The 18279-nt window shown below is 33.0% G+C and overlaps 1 protein-coding gene across 1 annotated transcript in view; it reads left to right on the top strand.

Annotated features, from left to right (window-relative positions):
* DPP10 (dipeptidyl peptidase like 10) overlaps positions 1-18279 on the top strand; it is a 674557-nt gene that overhangs the window by 631817 nt on the left and 24461 nt on the right. The window contains 2 exon segments of the mRNA XM_036858000.1: positions 3121-3219; positions 3332-3401. Coding sequence (XP_036713895.1) covers positions 3121-3219; positions 3332-3401 — 169 coding nt within the window.

Raw genomic sequence — 18279 nt, 5'->3', positions numbered from 1 at the left:
TAAATACAAAAAGAATGCTTTTATCCACAATTAAGTGCATTTTTATGACAAGTCTTACATTATAAATGCTGAATCCTTAATGAAAGTGTATAAAGTTGAAGTATTCACATTTTAAATTTTATAATTGAATATTTGGGATAGATTCTTTGAAAATATGCTATTATTTAAATAATCTGAAATTTCTTGTATCAGGGAGATAGAAGAAATCTCTGAGAACATCTAATTTCCCAAATTTGTATTATAGAGGACGACACTTATTTACTAGAGAGGTGGTTTGGTGTGCCTGAAATCACACAGAATTCACAGTCCAAAGCAAGAATCAGAAAATTTAATGGTTATAATTGAATATGATAATTTCTCTGGTAGAAGTAGACACAGTTCAAAAAAAGAGGAAGTCAGTGGAAAGCATTTCTGGAAGAAAGAATGTGAATACACAATCATGAGGCATGAAACTATTTACACTTGCAAGATAAAAGTTGTTCAGTGTGGCTGGAACAAAACATTTAAGATAAAAGCAAAGGTATAGGCTATAGGGCAGGCTGGAGCCAGATCATAAAAGCCTTTTGTTTCATCCTAAGGAGTTTGTAATTAACAATAAAATATCAGTGATAAACCATTGACAATTAAAATAATATTCTTATTCTGGCCATGGAGTACCTGAAAGTAGACATGGCCTCTTGGCAAAAAGAAAAGAAAAGTGAAACAGAAAATAAAAGAATTTGTTTTCAAAAATAACTGGATAAAACACATGAAACAACACTTTTCAAGCATGGGACAAGAGTCACGATAGGCCTCTGATCCCTGAAAGAAGGGAAACAAGTCAGGTGAATGTTGTAATTGTCCTGGCTCTCTGGCTGGAATTATTTTTTGGATTCTAGGGTAAAGAGGAACAATTAAATAAGTGTATAAGGGTATCTCAGAGTCACAGTTGAGACAGAAATTGGTGTTCAGAAGGGTTGAAGATTCTGGAATGTTGGGAAGCTGGACAACACTGGAGCACAAGAAGAGACAGAGAGAAAGGATACCAGGAATCTGCATAGGGCTACAAGGGATCATCTTGCATCTGTTGCTGAAAATACCTAGCTGAGCATACGTAGGAAGATACTCTGAGCCTGGGAAAAGGCAGAGCTCACACAGTGCTGGGATATATTAAAGTTCCAAACAGTCAGAACACTGGAATGTTTAGGAGAGATCCCAGAAGAGTCATGCCTTAGTGTTAGAGCGTAACAAGTCATAGAGCAAAGGTCATTCAAACTCACACTAAATAAAATATTTTTTAAAGCTTTCAAATAATTAAGCTGACCTGCAAATAGCTTAAACATCTGCTATAACAAAGTCCAACAATTAATAAAAGGACAGAACGCTGTCCAGAACTCAACAATGTAAACATCACAGTGGTTAGAATCCAGTAAAACATTCCTGGCTACATATAGAAGCTAGAAAATATGACTCATAACTAGGAAAAGAAAGCCAGTGAATTGAGACAGATTCAGATATGAATCTGCAATTTATAAAAGGGTAATATATTATGACTATGTGGGGTTTACCTGAGGAATCCATGATTGCTATGATATTCAATAATTAATCAATGCAACTTACTATATTATACTGTAAACTTAACAACTCAAAGGATTTAGAAAAAATATTTGATTAAAAATGAAAAACAACAATAATAAAGTAGTAATAATAACTGGGCAAGAAGAAAAAAAAATGATTTAACTTGATGAATGGTATGTACAAAAATACTACAACTGACATCATACTTAATGTTGAAGACAATGCATTTCCCCCAAAACTGGGAAAAAGTAAAAATGTCTGCTCTCACCACCTCTTTGCAACATTGTATTAGAGGACTTAGTGAAATGAGGCAAGAAAAAGAAATATAGGTAAAAAAAATTGCCTTTATTTGCAGAAGATATAAACAAAACAGAACCAAATAAACAAACAAAAAAAATAGAATCCACACACACTCATAATACTATTAGAAACAATGAGTGAATTTATCAGGGTTATTACAAGTATAGGTTAATATACAAAAATCAACTATTTTATATACTATAAGGCAATGCAAAATTTAAAAATAGTTAAAAATAACTACTTAAAGTAACATCTGAAACTATGTACTATATACTATAGTATACTATATACTATCCAATAATACATCTAATAGAAATGTGTCAGTCTCCTAAAATGAAAGCAAACATTTCTGGAAGAAATTAAAGACTCAAATGGATATATACATGCATACATATTTATGGACTAGAAAGTTCACTATTTTTAGTATATAAAAATCCCCAATAAATCTATATATTTAATATATCAATCAAAATTCCAGCAGTTCCTGATGTTTCTTTCCCTTCATGTTTTATCAGTTTTCTCTCTTTTTTTTTTTTTGGTTTTTATTAAAAAAACCATTTTAATATTTTCTATTGCTATATTGTTGAATTCATTAATCTTTTCTTCTGCAGTATCTAATATGTTATTAATCCTATCCAGTATATTTTCATCTTAGATTTTATAGTTTTCATGTATCTCAAATTTTTCAGTTCTTATTTTTAGAATTTTAACTTGTTTGTTTTTAAAATGTCTTTCATATTTCTCCTTAATATCCTCAGGCTTTTTTTAAACTTAATGAACACATGGAATGTAATTATAATCTCTGTTTTAATGTCATTGTCTATCTATTATATGCATCTGTGTCATTTCTGGGTTCTTTCTATTGAATAAAATTTGTACTCATCATGGGTGATATTTTCCTGATTTTTTGTATGCTTGGTAACTTTGTATTAGAATTCAGGCATTGTGAATTTTAAATCACTGGGTGCTAGATAATTTTGTATTATTTAAAACATATTCTTAAGCATAACATTAACATGATCAGATTTACATTTTGAAAACGTAAATGCTAATTCCAAGTATAAGGGGCAACTGGAGACAATTTCACTGGAATAAAGAAGCTCAGTTAGAAAACTGTTGTAATAATCCAGAAGAGAATTTATGAGAGGGCAATCGGTGACTAGCACAGTGCCTGTCAAATGGTAATGACGGATAATTATTTGTGTTACACTGTTTCTTAATCAACACATAGAGATTATTTACACCATCCTTTTTGACTTATAGAATATTTTATATTGGAAAGCAATTCTATGCTGAAGGAAGCTATCCTGAAGAAGAAGATAGTAAAGTCAGAAATTAAAACGCTTCATATTGATGATTATGGTAAAGTTTTGTGCATGCTATGTTATTCAAAAAAAAAAAAACTTTCTCTTCACCTTATAGTTTTACATATAAATGACTCTCCATCTTTAATATTTTGCTCTTTCTTTAAAAGAACTTCCTTTACAGTTGTCCTTTCCCAAAGATTTTACGGACCGAAACCAGTATGCTCTTCTGTTAATAATGTAAGTATTTTATTTGTTTTTGAAATAAAGGAACCTAAAGACTTTAGAATTTTTCTTATGTCTCACATGGCAGTATTCAGATTAAAAAACAACAGAAGAAATCCTGTATGTGTAGATAACTGGGACAGCTGTCAGTTGTATGAGCTCCTCAAGGACACCACCACTAAATAATATGGAGGGGTGTGTAACTGATTGTGCTTCTTGCATCCCAAATTGCACTCAATGTTACTCCTGGGAATAATGACACATATAGTTTGGTTTATGGATGTCTGCTTAGCAATTACTCAAGCTTTATGCTCCCTTTGTTTTCTTTCTTTCTTTCTTTGTGATATATTTGTCATATCAAAGTTATACTAGATTTGTAAAAGCCATTTTTTTAAAATTGTGGTGAGAGCACTTAACATGAGATCTACCCTCTGGACAAAATTTTAGGTATCCAATACAGTGTTGTTAACTACAGGCGCAGTGCTGTATAGCAGATCTCTAGACCTTATTCATCTTGCATGACTGAAACTTCATACCCATTGAAAAGCAACTCCCCATCCCTCCTCCCTCCAGCCCCTGGCAACCACCATTCTCCTCTCTGCTTCTGTGAATCTGACTATTTTAGATGCCTCATGTAAGTGGAATCATGCAGTGTTTGCCCTTCTGTGACTGGTTTTTTCACTTAGCATGATGTTTTTAAAGTACATCCATGTTTTCACAGGTAAGCCTTATGTTTTCTATTAGTTCTTGATGCAGCATTGAGGGAACATTTATTTCCATTGTTGAAACAGTTCGTTATATTTATATTACTCTTACCAGTTTTCCTTCCTGGATTTAAGATCAGCCGGGGGCCACTCCTGTCCTCAGAAAAACCTGACTCTTAGATTTTTCCAACTTGGAATTGACTTGGAATTGAATTCATTCATACTTTCTGTGAGATTGTATTGTGACTATATACTACTGGGCACAGAGGCCTCTAACATCTGTTGGTTGACTAACTTGATATTGATGTAGAATTGTATTCCTGAGAGTTATTAGTTATTTTCCTTATTAAGAACCCAGCCAACATATTGCTATGACAGTGCTTAAAATTGTCTACAATTGTTCAGAGCCTTTTTGGAAGAGTAGAACAGAAAATAACATTACTTGTTTTGACTATTGAATGTGGACAGTAAGTATTCAGTCTGCAGAATCCAGCTGCCTGGCTTCAAATTCCAGTTTTGTCATTTACTAACAGTGTGTCCTTGAACAAGTTACTTAACCTCTTGTAAGGTTCAGCTTTTCCAAATATAAAATGAGCATTATAATCCAGCCTATGTTTTAAGGCTGCTTTTTAGATTAAATGAAATAACATATAAAATGCCTAGCACATGTGAGTCTTATAATTATTGTGATTATAATTCATTCTTTTTAATATAGATTGCATTGATTTAGATCTTTTGATAAATAGAAACAATATGTCATTTCATTTTAATAAGCCAAATAATACAGAAAATACAATACTTAATATTTTCACTCACTCCAATGTATATTCCTAACTCTAATACCTTGAGCTATCTTTGTTTCTCATGCCAGGACCTTTCTCCTTTGTCCCTAATAGCCAGAGGCCCTGAAATTTCTTGGTATCTTCCTGAGGAAGTTCTTATTTGCTCTTTTCTTATCTTAACTCCTTCTCCTGTATCTTCTCTTTCACTTAGTTGTCTTTAGTGCTTTTATTTTAATTGAAGTATAATAAATTTTAATTGATTTACAATGTTTCAGGTGTATAGCAAAGTGATTCAGTTAATCTATTATATATATATATATATATATATATTTTATACATAGTGTATATATGTTTATCCCAAACTCCTAATTTATCCGTCCTCCCCCATTTCCCCTTTGGTAACCATAAGTTTGTTTTCTATGTCTGTGAGTCTATTTCTGTTTTGTAAATAAGTTCATTTTTATCATTTTTTAAGATTCCATGTATAAGTGATAGGGTATGATATTTGTCTTTCTTTGTCTGACTTACTTCATTTAGTATGATAATCTTTAGGTCCATCCGTGTTGTTGCACATGGCATTATTTCATTCATTTTTGTGGGTGAGTATTCAATTCCTATTTGAACTGTATGTGTGATTTACTGGGGAAATAGGCACTAAAATGAGAAAAAACTGAAAAAAAATTCTCAACCTCATGTTCTGTCTCAGTCATATCTCCTTTTGGGAAAAGGGATTGTTCTTTTTATTCACTGAGAAATGAGGCTTCTCAGGGAAAGGAACCCTACTAGGCATCCTTCCTTGAAGCATGACTTACATAGGCAGTTGGATTTGTAGACAGTTCTTCCCATTCACATAGCCACTGGCTCCAGAGTGTGTCAGACTTCGGGGGAAAAAGTAGACAAGAGTTCAAATTCTCTCTGTAGCCTTGAGTCAGAGAATCCAATTGGCTTGTCTTGCCATCAGATTTGTGCTTTGGTCTGGGTGATTTTTAGTTCATAAGAGGAATATAAGGAATTGCACAAGACTCAACTCTCTTATTGGAAAGGAATAGTCAAGTGTTTTTTAGAGGCAGGAGAGTAGAGTAAAGGTACTGGCTTAGGAGTCAGGTAGGCCTGGGTTCAAATCTCAGCTCAAAGAGTTACCAGTACATTGCTTAATTTTTCGAAGCTTCAGTTTCCTTATAAATAAATTGAAGACAGTAACATGGAATAATATATATAAACATGTCACCATAGTGTCTGGAAGAGCATAAACATTTGCAGTTGGTGTTTAATAAATTGTAACCATAAACATAGTTATTATTAGAAGTAGTAGTCATTTTAATATTTAAAAGTATCGATATAAAAATTTAATAATATATTTTAGCATCCATAAAGTTATTTAATAGACATTACTAAAGCAGATAAAATAATATAGTTAGGCCTATAGAGTTTAATTTGCCACTTTTTTTGTTGAAAAGAATAGAAGTGAGTACTAATTCATTAGTTTTCATTTGTTTTTATATGCTGATTATACTAAATATTAATTTAATTTATCCAAACTCCTTGATTTTTAGAGGTAAATTCTCAGAAGTTTCACAGAATATGACTTACAAAGCCAAACTGAGGATTTTTTTCTTTTTTGATTTTATATTTATAAAATGATCAATTGCTTTAAGCTACGTGATCATTCCTAAAATATTTATGCTTGGAAACCCATATAGGTCAGAATGGCTTAAGTGTAAAGTGTCTTTTAACTGTTTTTTAGAAGGTTTATAATTTAAGGGCATTTTTTTTCTTAAGGTTAAGTACTGTGTTCAGTTATAAGTGGACTCCACACTCGAAAAAAGAAAATAATAATAATTGTCTTTTTTTCCCTAAATGGACAATTTGACGGTGAAGAATAGTAAATAAAGTAACTAATATTTAAATGAGGCTAAGAGATGATTTAGTGATTTTGGTGTCACTACTTTATTGCTATTCTGTGCAGTTCATATAGTACCTGACAGGCTGTGAGTCACTTCTTCATCTATAGAGATGTGTTTGCGTCCAGGAAATTCTATAGTGAATGCATAAGTTGGAGACTGGCTGCAGCTATCTGAGGAGTTGAAGGAAGATTGGCCTTGAAGAAAGTAGCCTCTGGCTATTAGGAATCATCTTTCTGCTAAATTTTCATTATGGAACCTCAGAAGAAATGGTCCTTTGAGGACCTCTCTGTGGCCATATTTTCTGAAACTCAAACCTAATTTCATGATATTGAAAGTACAAGTGAATCAATGGCAACCAAATATTTTACTGTAATAGAAAATCTAAGAAGCATTGCCACTACAAATGTTTCTCAGTGGCCTCAACTTACATTAGCCTCTGTGGGGTCATGACCCCTTTTTCTTTTTTTTACTCCTATTGTCCTTCTAGATGCCTAATTGTCTTTCTCCAGTCTTTCTCCTTAATGTTATATTAAGTATTTAAGAACCCAGTAGTCTATATTCACATTCATACCTATTCTATATGCATCTAGTCTATAGTATATATACTATATCCATCTATATCCATTTCAGCATGTATCTCCTTGAATTATTGTTTCTTATGTTATTCTTATTTTCTACTCCTATATATGTAACTTAGTACAATACAAATTTACCATGTTGCTTTTATGTGCAAGAAGCTGTGCTAATGGCTGAAATGGCATCTTGAAATCTGTAATCATGTTTTTAGATTTGTGTTATCTCCACAATACCTAGCACACATAGAGGAACCTTATGAAAACTTACTAACTAATCTGTAATTCTTTTAATAGTGCAAGACTGAAGATTACTTGAGAGAGAGCCTACAGTTATAGATGTTTACTTGATAAATTAATATAAATCTAAAGGCCTAGAGCCTGATAGGAAACAATCTAAACAGATATACTGTTATTAGAGATGAAAGGTTTTTTCTCTGTTCACTGTGTTCCTGAAGACAAGCATATCAAGCTGAGGAGTTTCATTCAGTACCAAGGAATCATCATGTCTTCCCATTTTATACTCTTTCATGTTCAACTTATCCATGCCACCTTTGGCAAAGGTCTAACGCAGAGAGGCAGTGACTGTTCAACACATTACATTAATTTCCAGAATGCAGCATCCTTTATCATGCCCTTATGACTTAGTCCCATCTCGCTGAATTCATCTTCCTTGAAATCCTAATGAGTTCTTGATCATCCATCAAGTCTTATCTTCCTGAAGCTTTCTTTCACCCTCTTCATCAGCCCATCTATATCCTATAACAATCTCAAATCTATGCCTCCTCCTACAGTGACAGCCTTCTGTTCAAAGTCTTTCCATATATCTTGAATCATATTGATCATATTGTTACTTTTCCCACATTACCGTAATTTGGTGAGGGTGTTTTTATATACTATTTAGGAAATTTCTGACTCCCACTAGATTTTGCACCAATGTTTCTGAAGGAAAAATCCATGGTCTAGAAGTGAGTATTTAGAGAAACAATTTATAGAATGACTTATGAATATTTCAGTATCTTAAGAAAATAGAAATGTTAAAAAATCTTTATTTTAATATAGTAATATATTCCATGTATTAAACAATGCCTTGTTTATTTATGTCTTCCTCACAGCAACTAGTTTTTGCAGAGTTGCTCCACAAATTTGTGTTGAGTGAAGAGATTGACAATGGCCAGAAATCAGATGAATATGGTTATTACTACAGTTTACTACAGTTTCCCACTGAGCCATTTTAACTGGAGAGCATTATTCATTTTTATCTAGATATTTTCATCATTTAGTCAATGTTATTCATATCAGAGTCCTAGGACTTGGTCATCTTAATGGAAGTAAGCTGTTTTCCAGCTCTTTTTGTATAGTTATTCTGTTAAAAAGCAGGGTATAATTGGTACGTTCATAGTGAGCGAAATTATCCAGCTACTCATCTCCAGCAGTCAAGTTAACATCACTACTTTTTTCATACACACATTTTCCTTTCAAAAAACAATATGGATATTATTTAAAATGTTGAATAACATTAGATTCTTGGGACCATAGTGTCTTGTCTTGACCTTTGAACCAATGGGGTCCTCCAAGAGCCCACACCCTTCTTCAAGTCCCACACCAGGCATAGAGCATAACTGGACGAGTCAATTCTAATCTGTCACCCTGCTCTCTACCTACACTTCCTTTTCTATAATGTATTGCTATATCCTCTCTCCTTCAGTTTCTTTTCCACTCTGCTGCTAGAGTGAACCTTGTGAGATCCATATCTGAAAATGTGGCTCTCCTGGGGAAAATCCTCTCATTATTATTCTCCAATTGATTAAAAGTTCACATTTCCTAACACAGCATACAAAAATCTTCATCTGTTTCCCACATATCTCTCCATCTTCATCTGGCTCCACCCACCCTCTAAAGAGACATTTAGTGCTCTAGATATTTTTTAGAACTGTTTTAAAAATGAAATACCAGCTTCTCAATCATTTCTCTGTGTCTTTTTCCACAGTCTCCCAGTACCTTTAGTTTCTATTAAGACTTCGAGATGTACTTTTACATAATTCTATACACACCTCTGTTATAACATGAAACCACACCAGATTACATACAATATTTGCTTTGCTGTCTCTTCTTTTAAACTATAAACTCATTGCTGATAACAACCCTTTTTGTATTGTTTTACCTTAACACAGTGCTTGGAGCATTGTTTATGTTCATAAAATATTCATAGAATGAATGAATAAATGAATGTATGAATGAGTGAATATATGAATGAAGGACTACATGAATGAATAAACAAAGAAATCAATCAACCCTGAGTTAGTCATCAGGAATGAGTTAAATCAAAGTAGAGAAAAAGAGAAGTAAATTATTTGAGAGTTTATAATGTGTTAAATCAGCCTTTAGGATGAGTCAATTTTTCTGCAGTTTAGCTTTCTTAGAAAAACATGAGGTGAGTTTCTCATTTCTCTTACAATCTTTCTGGATAAAGCTAAATAATGATTGGTTTTCATGCTATCTTTTTACTGTTTCTCTTTTGCATTTGATTATTGAGATTATCTTCTTAAAATAATAGGATTTAATAATAGCTACCGTTTATTGAGTGTTTATTGTACAAGGGGCATCATGCTAAGGATGTATAAATGCCATCTTTAATTCTTACAGCGACCAAGTGAGGTAAATATCACTGTCCTCAGTTTAACACAAGGAAACTATGACTAAAATATGGCATGTATATTAACTCCAAGATCATGGGCAGGACAAAATTAGTGTTTGAACTCAAAGGTTTTTTCAATTTATTTTTCAGATCAAAAAGCTCTGCTCTTGCTATTACACAGTACTCTACTTACATATCCCATTGCATGATAATTATTATTGGAAGATTATCAAAAATGCTGTCCAGAATCAATAGGGACTTCTCTAAAACCAAATTCGTATAACCTTTCGTTCTTCCCACTTAACAGTTTGTGATAATCTCTAGAATGTAACATTTTCCACCTGTACCGTGTTAATGCTTTGGTGTAAAATAAAGATTATAAAGGACGAATTGTAGGACTGGGATTGACATATATACACTACTATGTATAAAATAGGTAACTAATGAGAACCTACTGTATAGCACAGGGAATTCTACTCAATGCTCTGTGGTGACTTAAATGGGAAGGAAATCCAAAAGAGAGGGGTTATATGCATACGTATAGCTGATTCACTTTGCTGTACAGCTATTTCATAAAATTCCAAATTCTAATCAGAGGGTTCACTTTATGGGAAGTCTTTACTCTCTTCACTTACTATGTGGATTCATAGACTTTTGAGCAGATCACATTGTTAGAAGTAAGTTTGTTTTGTTTCCCAAGAGTAAAGACACACATATTCCAAAATTTCTATAACATTATTTGATTATCCACTTGTTCATGCCAAATACATACCCATTTCACTCTCAGTTTTTTACAAAGATAACACATTTGCTAGATGTAAATGGACAAGAGAGATAGCTAGTACTTGTCTCAATGAGTCATTACTGCTTTGCCATGTAAGGAGGGTCAAACTTTAAATTTTAAGTTTCTGACTTTTCTCATTCTTGTTCATGTTGCTCATTTAAGTGAATGTAAAATGTACTCACACTGTAATACCCAGGAAATGATTAAGAAGAGAAAAGACAGTGGCATTTAATCTTGGTAATGGAAGGGGAGAAGGTGATCATTGCTTTTTATATTATTCTTGAACAGATTAGAGCTTGTTCTTTCACAGTCTATAGATAATGCCTCTTAATGTCAGTATTAATTTCTTAGTACTGTTTAAAACTGTACACACTCAAAGTTGATGTATTAAGAAAATGTCACAGGGAAAAAAATTCTAAATTTACAAAAATGTGTATGTAATGTGTAAGACAGAATAATCTCTTGACTATTCTTTTAAATTGATAGATTTATGTACACATACTAGCATAAAAATATATAAAGTCACTTCTATGACTTACATATTTATACCATTTTAGCTCTTTTCCTCTCTTAATACAAGTCTCAGATATTAATGGTTTCCTACGAATGACATGAATGATGTGATATGGTTTCATATGAATAATGTCAATTGATTACCTATTTGAAACATACAAGTATATTCTATATTTAAAGATATGCTTCTGAGTGCTTTTCATAAGAAATGCTTCCTAATTTATTCTGGTTTTTTGGGTTTTTTTTGTTTTTGGTTTGGATGGTCACATATTAAGTCATAAATGTAAGGGTATAACTATATCAGATCATTCTTTTCTTCTCTTTTAATTATTTATTTTTTTCTGAAACCTATGATAGAAGAAAACATTAACTATGTTACTAATTTGACATGTCTTTGAAAGGTTAAACTAAGGATACTAAACATGGTGTTTTCTCCTTTGGTTGTTGGATTCAACAAAGCCCCAAGTTGAAGGAGTGCATCAGTGACATTATGTTACTTATTCATAGTTAGCACTATAGTTATTATTATTTCTGTTTAACTGACACAATAATGTAAGCTAAGATTAAAATTACCTGTGTTTATATAGCCGCATTTTTCAGTTGATAAATTGACATTTGGAATCCAGCTAAAGGATTCTAGTTAGGAAAAATGTATTGTATAACCACCGTGTATTATTGAAGGTGAATGATGCCCTGTCTACGATAAAATGAAGGTTCAAAGTTTGTATATAATTAGTATCCATCCCTATATTATAAATCCATTGCAATCCATGATATACATCCTATGTATTGTATGCCTCAATATTACACTCACAACATTCTCATGCTGAATTGTGTTCTACTTTAGAAAATGAAGGGAGTTCTCTGGGGGTCTAGTGGTTAGAACTCGGCACTTTCACTGCCTTGGCCCCGGGGTTCAACCCATGGTTGGGGCACTAAGATCCCACAAGCCGTGCAGCACACACACCCACACAAAATGGAAAATGAAGAAATATGAGATTGTTGTGAAGATTGCCATCAGCTTCTTATTTTAATATACACATACTTACGTCTGTTTCTTTTGGAATATACCCATATTCCTTAAGCCAGCATGTAGAATATTTTCCATTATAATATCTAAAGCAGATCTTTTGCATAAAAGATTTACATAACAATTATATTCACATAAAGAATGAGGTAGAGTCTCCTGTTCTCGATCTGTTTATACAATGTGCTAAACTGTCTTTTGACTGTGAGTGATTTAGGTGTCAATGTCTCAAAGGCCAGGGGGTGGAGGAAGTGATTTCTAGCTCAGTGATTACACAGCCATCCCCAGCAACTGAAAATAAAGATCAACAAACCCCTTTCTCTTTCGACCTCCTCAACCACTCTGTTAGAAATTATCCCAAATGGAAACTGGCCAACAAATAAGAATTCATGTAGTAAGACTTCGATGGTAGGGATGATTAGGAGATTGGAACTTCCATTTTATTGCACAATTTCTATCTACAAGACATCCCTGAGGCCCTTTTCTGTTGGTTCTCTTCTGATAATTTTATGTGCTGTCTAAGATGTTTATCCCGAGGTTAATTTTGTGTGGATAATACTAACAGTCCATTTTGGGGTTTTGTAGTTGGCTCATTAATATCCATGCTGTTTAACATTTCAACCTGTGTTCCGATAAGCTCTTCATTCTTTGGCTTCCTATATCAATATAAATAACTTGATTTAAAGAACTGAGTTCTGTTTTTTTTCATTGCTCTAATGATAGTTTTATGCAGTTTTTATATCATGCTAAGGAACAATCTCTAGCTTCTATTCAAGAGAAATCAAAGAGCAGAATAGAATTGAATTTCCTTCCAGAAAAGGAAGAATGCCTTTAGCAGACAGAAATTGACCCTGATATGTGGAAGGCTATTCTACTAAAAATCGAAGGAGGAAAAGAAGAGAAGTGAGAAGAGCAGTAGGGTAAAGATGAAAAAAGATGCAGTTTTATTAACACAAAATACCCTCCCAAATTTGAGATCAAATTTTGATCAAGAAAAAACATTAAATTTATTGTCTGAGCAGCTTCTTGAATATAAAGAAAACTTATTGAAAAAAAATAACGCCTCAAAAAAAAAAGACCTAATATCTATGTCATAAGTTCTATAAATCAGAAAGATATACGAGGGTAACATTCTCTTGTTTTAGTGGTTCCAGAAGAAGTATATATGTGTGGAAGCAAAAGAAAGAATTTACACATACAGAGACACACAAATTACACTCAGATGCATAATCACATGTGACTATGTGTAGAAAGAAATCAATTACACAGAAAAAAACAGAAATACATACATATTCATTCATTCTAAGTTAACTGAAAGACCCACCCACTGTGAAAAGTAGAACACTTTTACTGCAACTGAATTTTTCGTCCTTTGGACTGAGCCAAATAAGAAAAACTTGATTTTTATAATATAAAAGCTCAGGACTTATCACTGCAGAGTTGCCTAGGGATGGCCAGGTTTGGGAGCTCAGCTTCCTTGAGAGGAATGGAAGATGAGATAGTCAAGTCCCATAGCATTGACCAGAACATTGGGTTAATAATATTTAACAAACTACAAACTGGACACTTTGCTAAGCAATTTATATATATATTATTTTATTTAATATTTACCATAACTCTACTAGGTAGACACTATTATTATCATCTTCCACACCAAAGCAAACTTAGGCACTTGTCTAAAGCCACTGGGCCTGGGCTCAACTCATTTTGGTTTTACCAACGTATCATCTGAACCCTTTTCATGATAACACTCTCACATCACTATTAGGTTCAGGTCATTAATATAGGCAATATTTTCTAAAAAGTTTAACATGGGAAAGATCTATGAATGTAAGTATATGAACACAGGTGATGGAGAATAACACAACTTGAGAATTTGTTTGATAAGCCTAATTTTCTATGTATTATCAGGTAGACCACGGGGTCTGGTTAGAGGCATAAATAAACTTGTCCATATCAAACGCTTCCCTAGTTGTAACTCCGTGGAAATTAATTCAGCCAAAAATTGTATGTAAACAAATCAGGGATCAGAAATTTGCAGGTTATATTATAATATTCCTAATGGAAGAAGATGGGGATGTGAACAAGAAACTGTTCTCTGACAGAAAAAAAAGAATGTTATTTCTTATATGATGTAGTATATATATGAGAAAACTTATTCCACCAATCTGCATGTAGGACAATCCTTCCATGAGAGGGAAGTCTATGGATAATAAAATGAGAAATAGAAGGAATTGGCCAAGAAGCCCTTGACCGATGTATGTATCTGCATGTATTGATATATATTGCTTGAAACAGGATAAATTTCATTAGCTTTTAGATGTACTTATGTTATAACTAAGTCATCGCTGACTATACATTTTTATAAATTTCAGATTAAGACAAGACAAATATTGTTTCACTCTACTCATGTCAAACTCATGTTCTATTGTGAAATGAGTTCTCTCCTAAAGAACAAAATCAAAAGCGCTGACGATTTATTTTCCTTAAGAATGTACTGTGATGCAGCTCTCTGCAACATAAGTTTCTTTTTCCTTATCTGGCCTTTCATTCTGTTTGCCACCCTTCTTTTCACACTCTTTTTTAGTTTACTATATCTAAAATAAAATTGTAGCACAGCTCTCCCTGAGTCTAGCTCTTATCTAGCACTTATGCAGCTGAAGTTGATCTATTCTAAGCCTAAAAAGAGCAAAGAACCAAGATGACAACAAGCAATTTTCTCTGTCCTCTCCTTCCACAACCCAATAGACACAGATACCCAGCTGTAGTATAGCAGTTTTGAAATTCTGTCGTGTAGGAAAAAAAACATTCTGCCATTCAATAGATCACTCATGGAAAGTTCTCTCACTGGTAAATATGTTCCTTCTGTTTATCTAGCCAAAGTTTTCGTGGTAAGGAAAAGGCTTTTAAAAATGTACTGAACGTGATCTTAACTATTTACAACACATTATTCTATAATGAAAACAATAAATGAAGATAAAAAGAGCATATAATTGCCAGGGTAACTCAGCATATTGGTAACAAAGTCAAAACGTATCTCTTCTGAAGGTAAATCCAGCTCTTTTCATGAATTTAAATAGCATTTTGTGAACCTGACCAAACATGTACTCTGAACAAATCTCTTCACTTTAATTCAGTTTTTGACATAGATGATGTTTTGTTATGTCATAAAGAAGTGGCTTGTTTTGTCATTTTAAAGGTCTATTGAATTTTGTGTGTTTTGCTCAGCCTTTTTTCTTTATTTCATTATTTGCTTATATCATGTTCTCTTCATCCACACAGAGACATTGAGTGTTCAAGGTATTAAAACAGATGTGAACTCTACCCTCAAAGACCTTAACTTCTAAGAAAAGTTTAGTCTTAATTTGATTTTGCTGCCTGTGTTAGGAAGTGGACACATTTCATATTGCTGTGGCCTTTTCACTGCTTAAAACACATGGAATTGTTCTTTTCATACAACTTTCAACAAAATTGTGTGTCCCTATTCTCAACCTTGAAACACTGTTCTTTATATGTCCCCAGGGATTTCTGAGACAGACAGAGTAAGGCAAAACCATGTCAAAAAAAGGATGAGGCAGACACTCAGAGAAAAACAAAGAGGAGGGAAATGAATGGGAGCTCACCAATTCTGCATGGCCAATACATACACGAGTTGTGATACCCATTTATTATATGATGGATGATTTGGTTTACAGTACATTCCTTGTGGTCATCCCTACAGCCATATATCTTTTCCTACTTCATCAAATAAGTAATATTTTCTTGCCTTTATTTGTTGAAAAAATCTAGTAATTTCTGGCGAACACTTTGTGAAAAATCTCCCCGTTGCTTCTGCAAGTCTCTGGCTTGTTCCTTATACAGGCAATGCTTACCATCATAATCCATGTTCTTTTATAATTGATATTGAAATAGACATGCCTGTATTCTGCACCAAAAAAGAAAGAACAACACACCCAACTAGACAGAGAAATGTGTTAAAATTATTGGCTGATAATAGATTATAACATTTTGTGTTCTGACATTGAAAGCAGGTGAAGCAGAGCAAATGAAAGAAATTGTATTTTTTTCCTGGGTATTGCAAGCATGAGTAAGGAATTGAGTTTGCTTTGAAAAATCTACAATCACTTATTAATCATAAGTTTGAAAAATGTGCCTTATTTTAAACTATATTTTTTCTTTTCCTTTTTTTTATTGAAGTATAATTGATTTACAATATTGTGTTAGTTTCAGGTATATGGCATAGCAACTCAAGTTTTTTGCCAATTATGTATCATTATAAGTTATTGTAAGATATTGGGTATAATTCCCTGTGCTATACAGTAATTCCAGGTTGCTCATCTATTTTATGTATGGTAGTTTCTATCTGTTAATCCCATACTTCTAATTTGTCCCTCCCTCTCTCTCCCCTTTAGTAATCATAAGTTTGTTTTCTATGTCTGTGAGTCTATTTCTGTTTCATATATAGATTGATTTGTATTTTTTTTTAGATTCCAAATATAAGTGATATAACATAGGGTTTGTCTTTGTCTAACTTACTTCACTAAGCATAATATTTTCTAGGTCCATCCACGTTGCTGCAAATGGCAATATTTCATTCTTTTTTATGGCTGAGTAATATTGCATCATATATACAAACCACACCTTCTTAAGCCAATCAACTGCTGATGGGCACTTGGGTGGCTTCCATGCCTTGGCTATTGTAAATAGTGCTGTTATGAAAATTGGGGTGTGTGTATCTTTTGGAATTATGGTTTTCGTTGGATATATGCCCAGGAGTGGGATTGCTGGATGATATGGTAGTTCTATTTTTAGTTTTTTAAGGAACCTGTATACTATTTTCCATAGTGGCTGCACCAATTTACATTCCCACCAACAGTGTACAAGGGTTCTCTTTTCTTCACACACTCTCCAGCATTTATTGTTTGTAGATTTTTTGATGATGACCATTCTGATTGGTGTGTGGTGATACCTCATTATGGTTTTGATTTGAATTTCTCTAATAATTAGTGATGTTGAGCATGTTTTCATGTGGCCTGTTAGCCATCTGTATGTCTTCTTTGGAAAAATGTCTAGTTAGGTCTTTTGCCCATTTTTTGATTGGGTTGTTTAGTTTTGGTTTTTGTTTTGATGTTGAGTTGTATGAGCTGTTTGTAGATGAACCCCTTGTCGGTCGCATTGTTTGCAAATATTTTCTCTCATTCAGTAGGTTGTCCTTTCATTTTGTTAAAGGTTGCCTTTGCTGTGGAGAAGCTTTTAAGCTTGATTAAGTCCCATTTGTTTATTTTTGCTTTTATTTCTTTTGCCTTGAGAGACTGATCTAAGAAAATATTGGTATGATTTATGTCAAAGCGTGTTTTGCTTATGTTCTCTTCCAGGAGTTTTATGGTGTCATGTCTTACATTTAGATCTTTAAACAATTTCAGGTTTATTTTTGTATATGGTATGAGGGAATATTCTAATTTCATTGTTTTACATGTAGCTGTCCAGCTTTCCCAACACCACATGTTGAAAAGACTGTCTTTTCTCAACTGTATATTCTTGCCTACTTTGTTGAAGATTAATTGACTATAGGTGCATGGGTTTATTTCTAGGCTCTCTTGCCTTAGTAACTAACAACACTCTGATAATTACTCCAAAGGATCTGTTGATTGCACTTTTTAATTTTCTTATGAACCTTTGGTATGTTTGACCATCTAGAAAATGGAAGTCCCCTTGATATAACAGCTCCAACTACATGGTATAATATCTTGATCCATAGATATCGTGCAATTTAATTTCTGCACAACTGGCCAAAATCTTTTATATAGTTTTCCATTTTGAACTATAAGGAAATATGCTCGGTATAAGTAAAAGTGACTTCAAACAAAAGAGTAATACCTACAGTTTCTATTGTTCAGTAAATCTAATAATAATCTTATATTGCTTACTATATTTCACAAAGTATTTTCAAATACATTATGCCATTTAAT

The sequence above is a fragment of the Balaenoptera musculus genome, chromosome 7 (assembly GCF_009873245.2).
Source record: "Balaenoptera musculus isolate JJ_BM4_2016_0621 chromosome 7, mBalMus1.pri.v3, whole genome shotgun sequence".
Taxonomy (NCBI): domain Eukaryota; kingdom Metazoa; phylum Chordata; class Mammalia; order Artiodactyla; family Balaenopteridae; genus Balaenoptera; species Balaenoptera musculus.
This window is presented reverse-complemented; position numbering and strand designations above follow the sequence as displayed.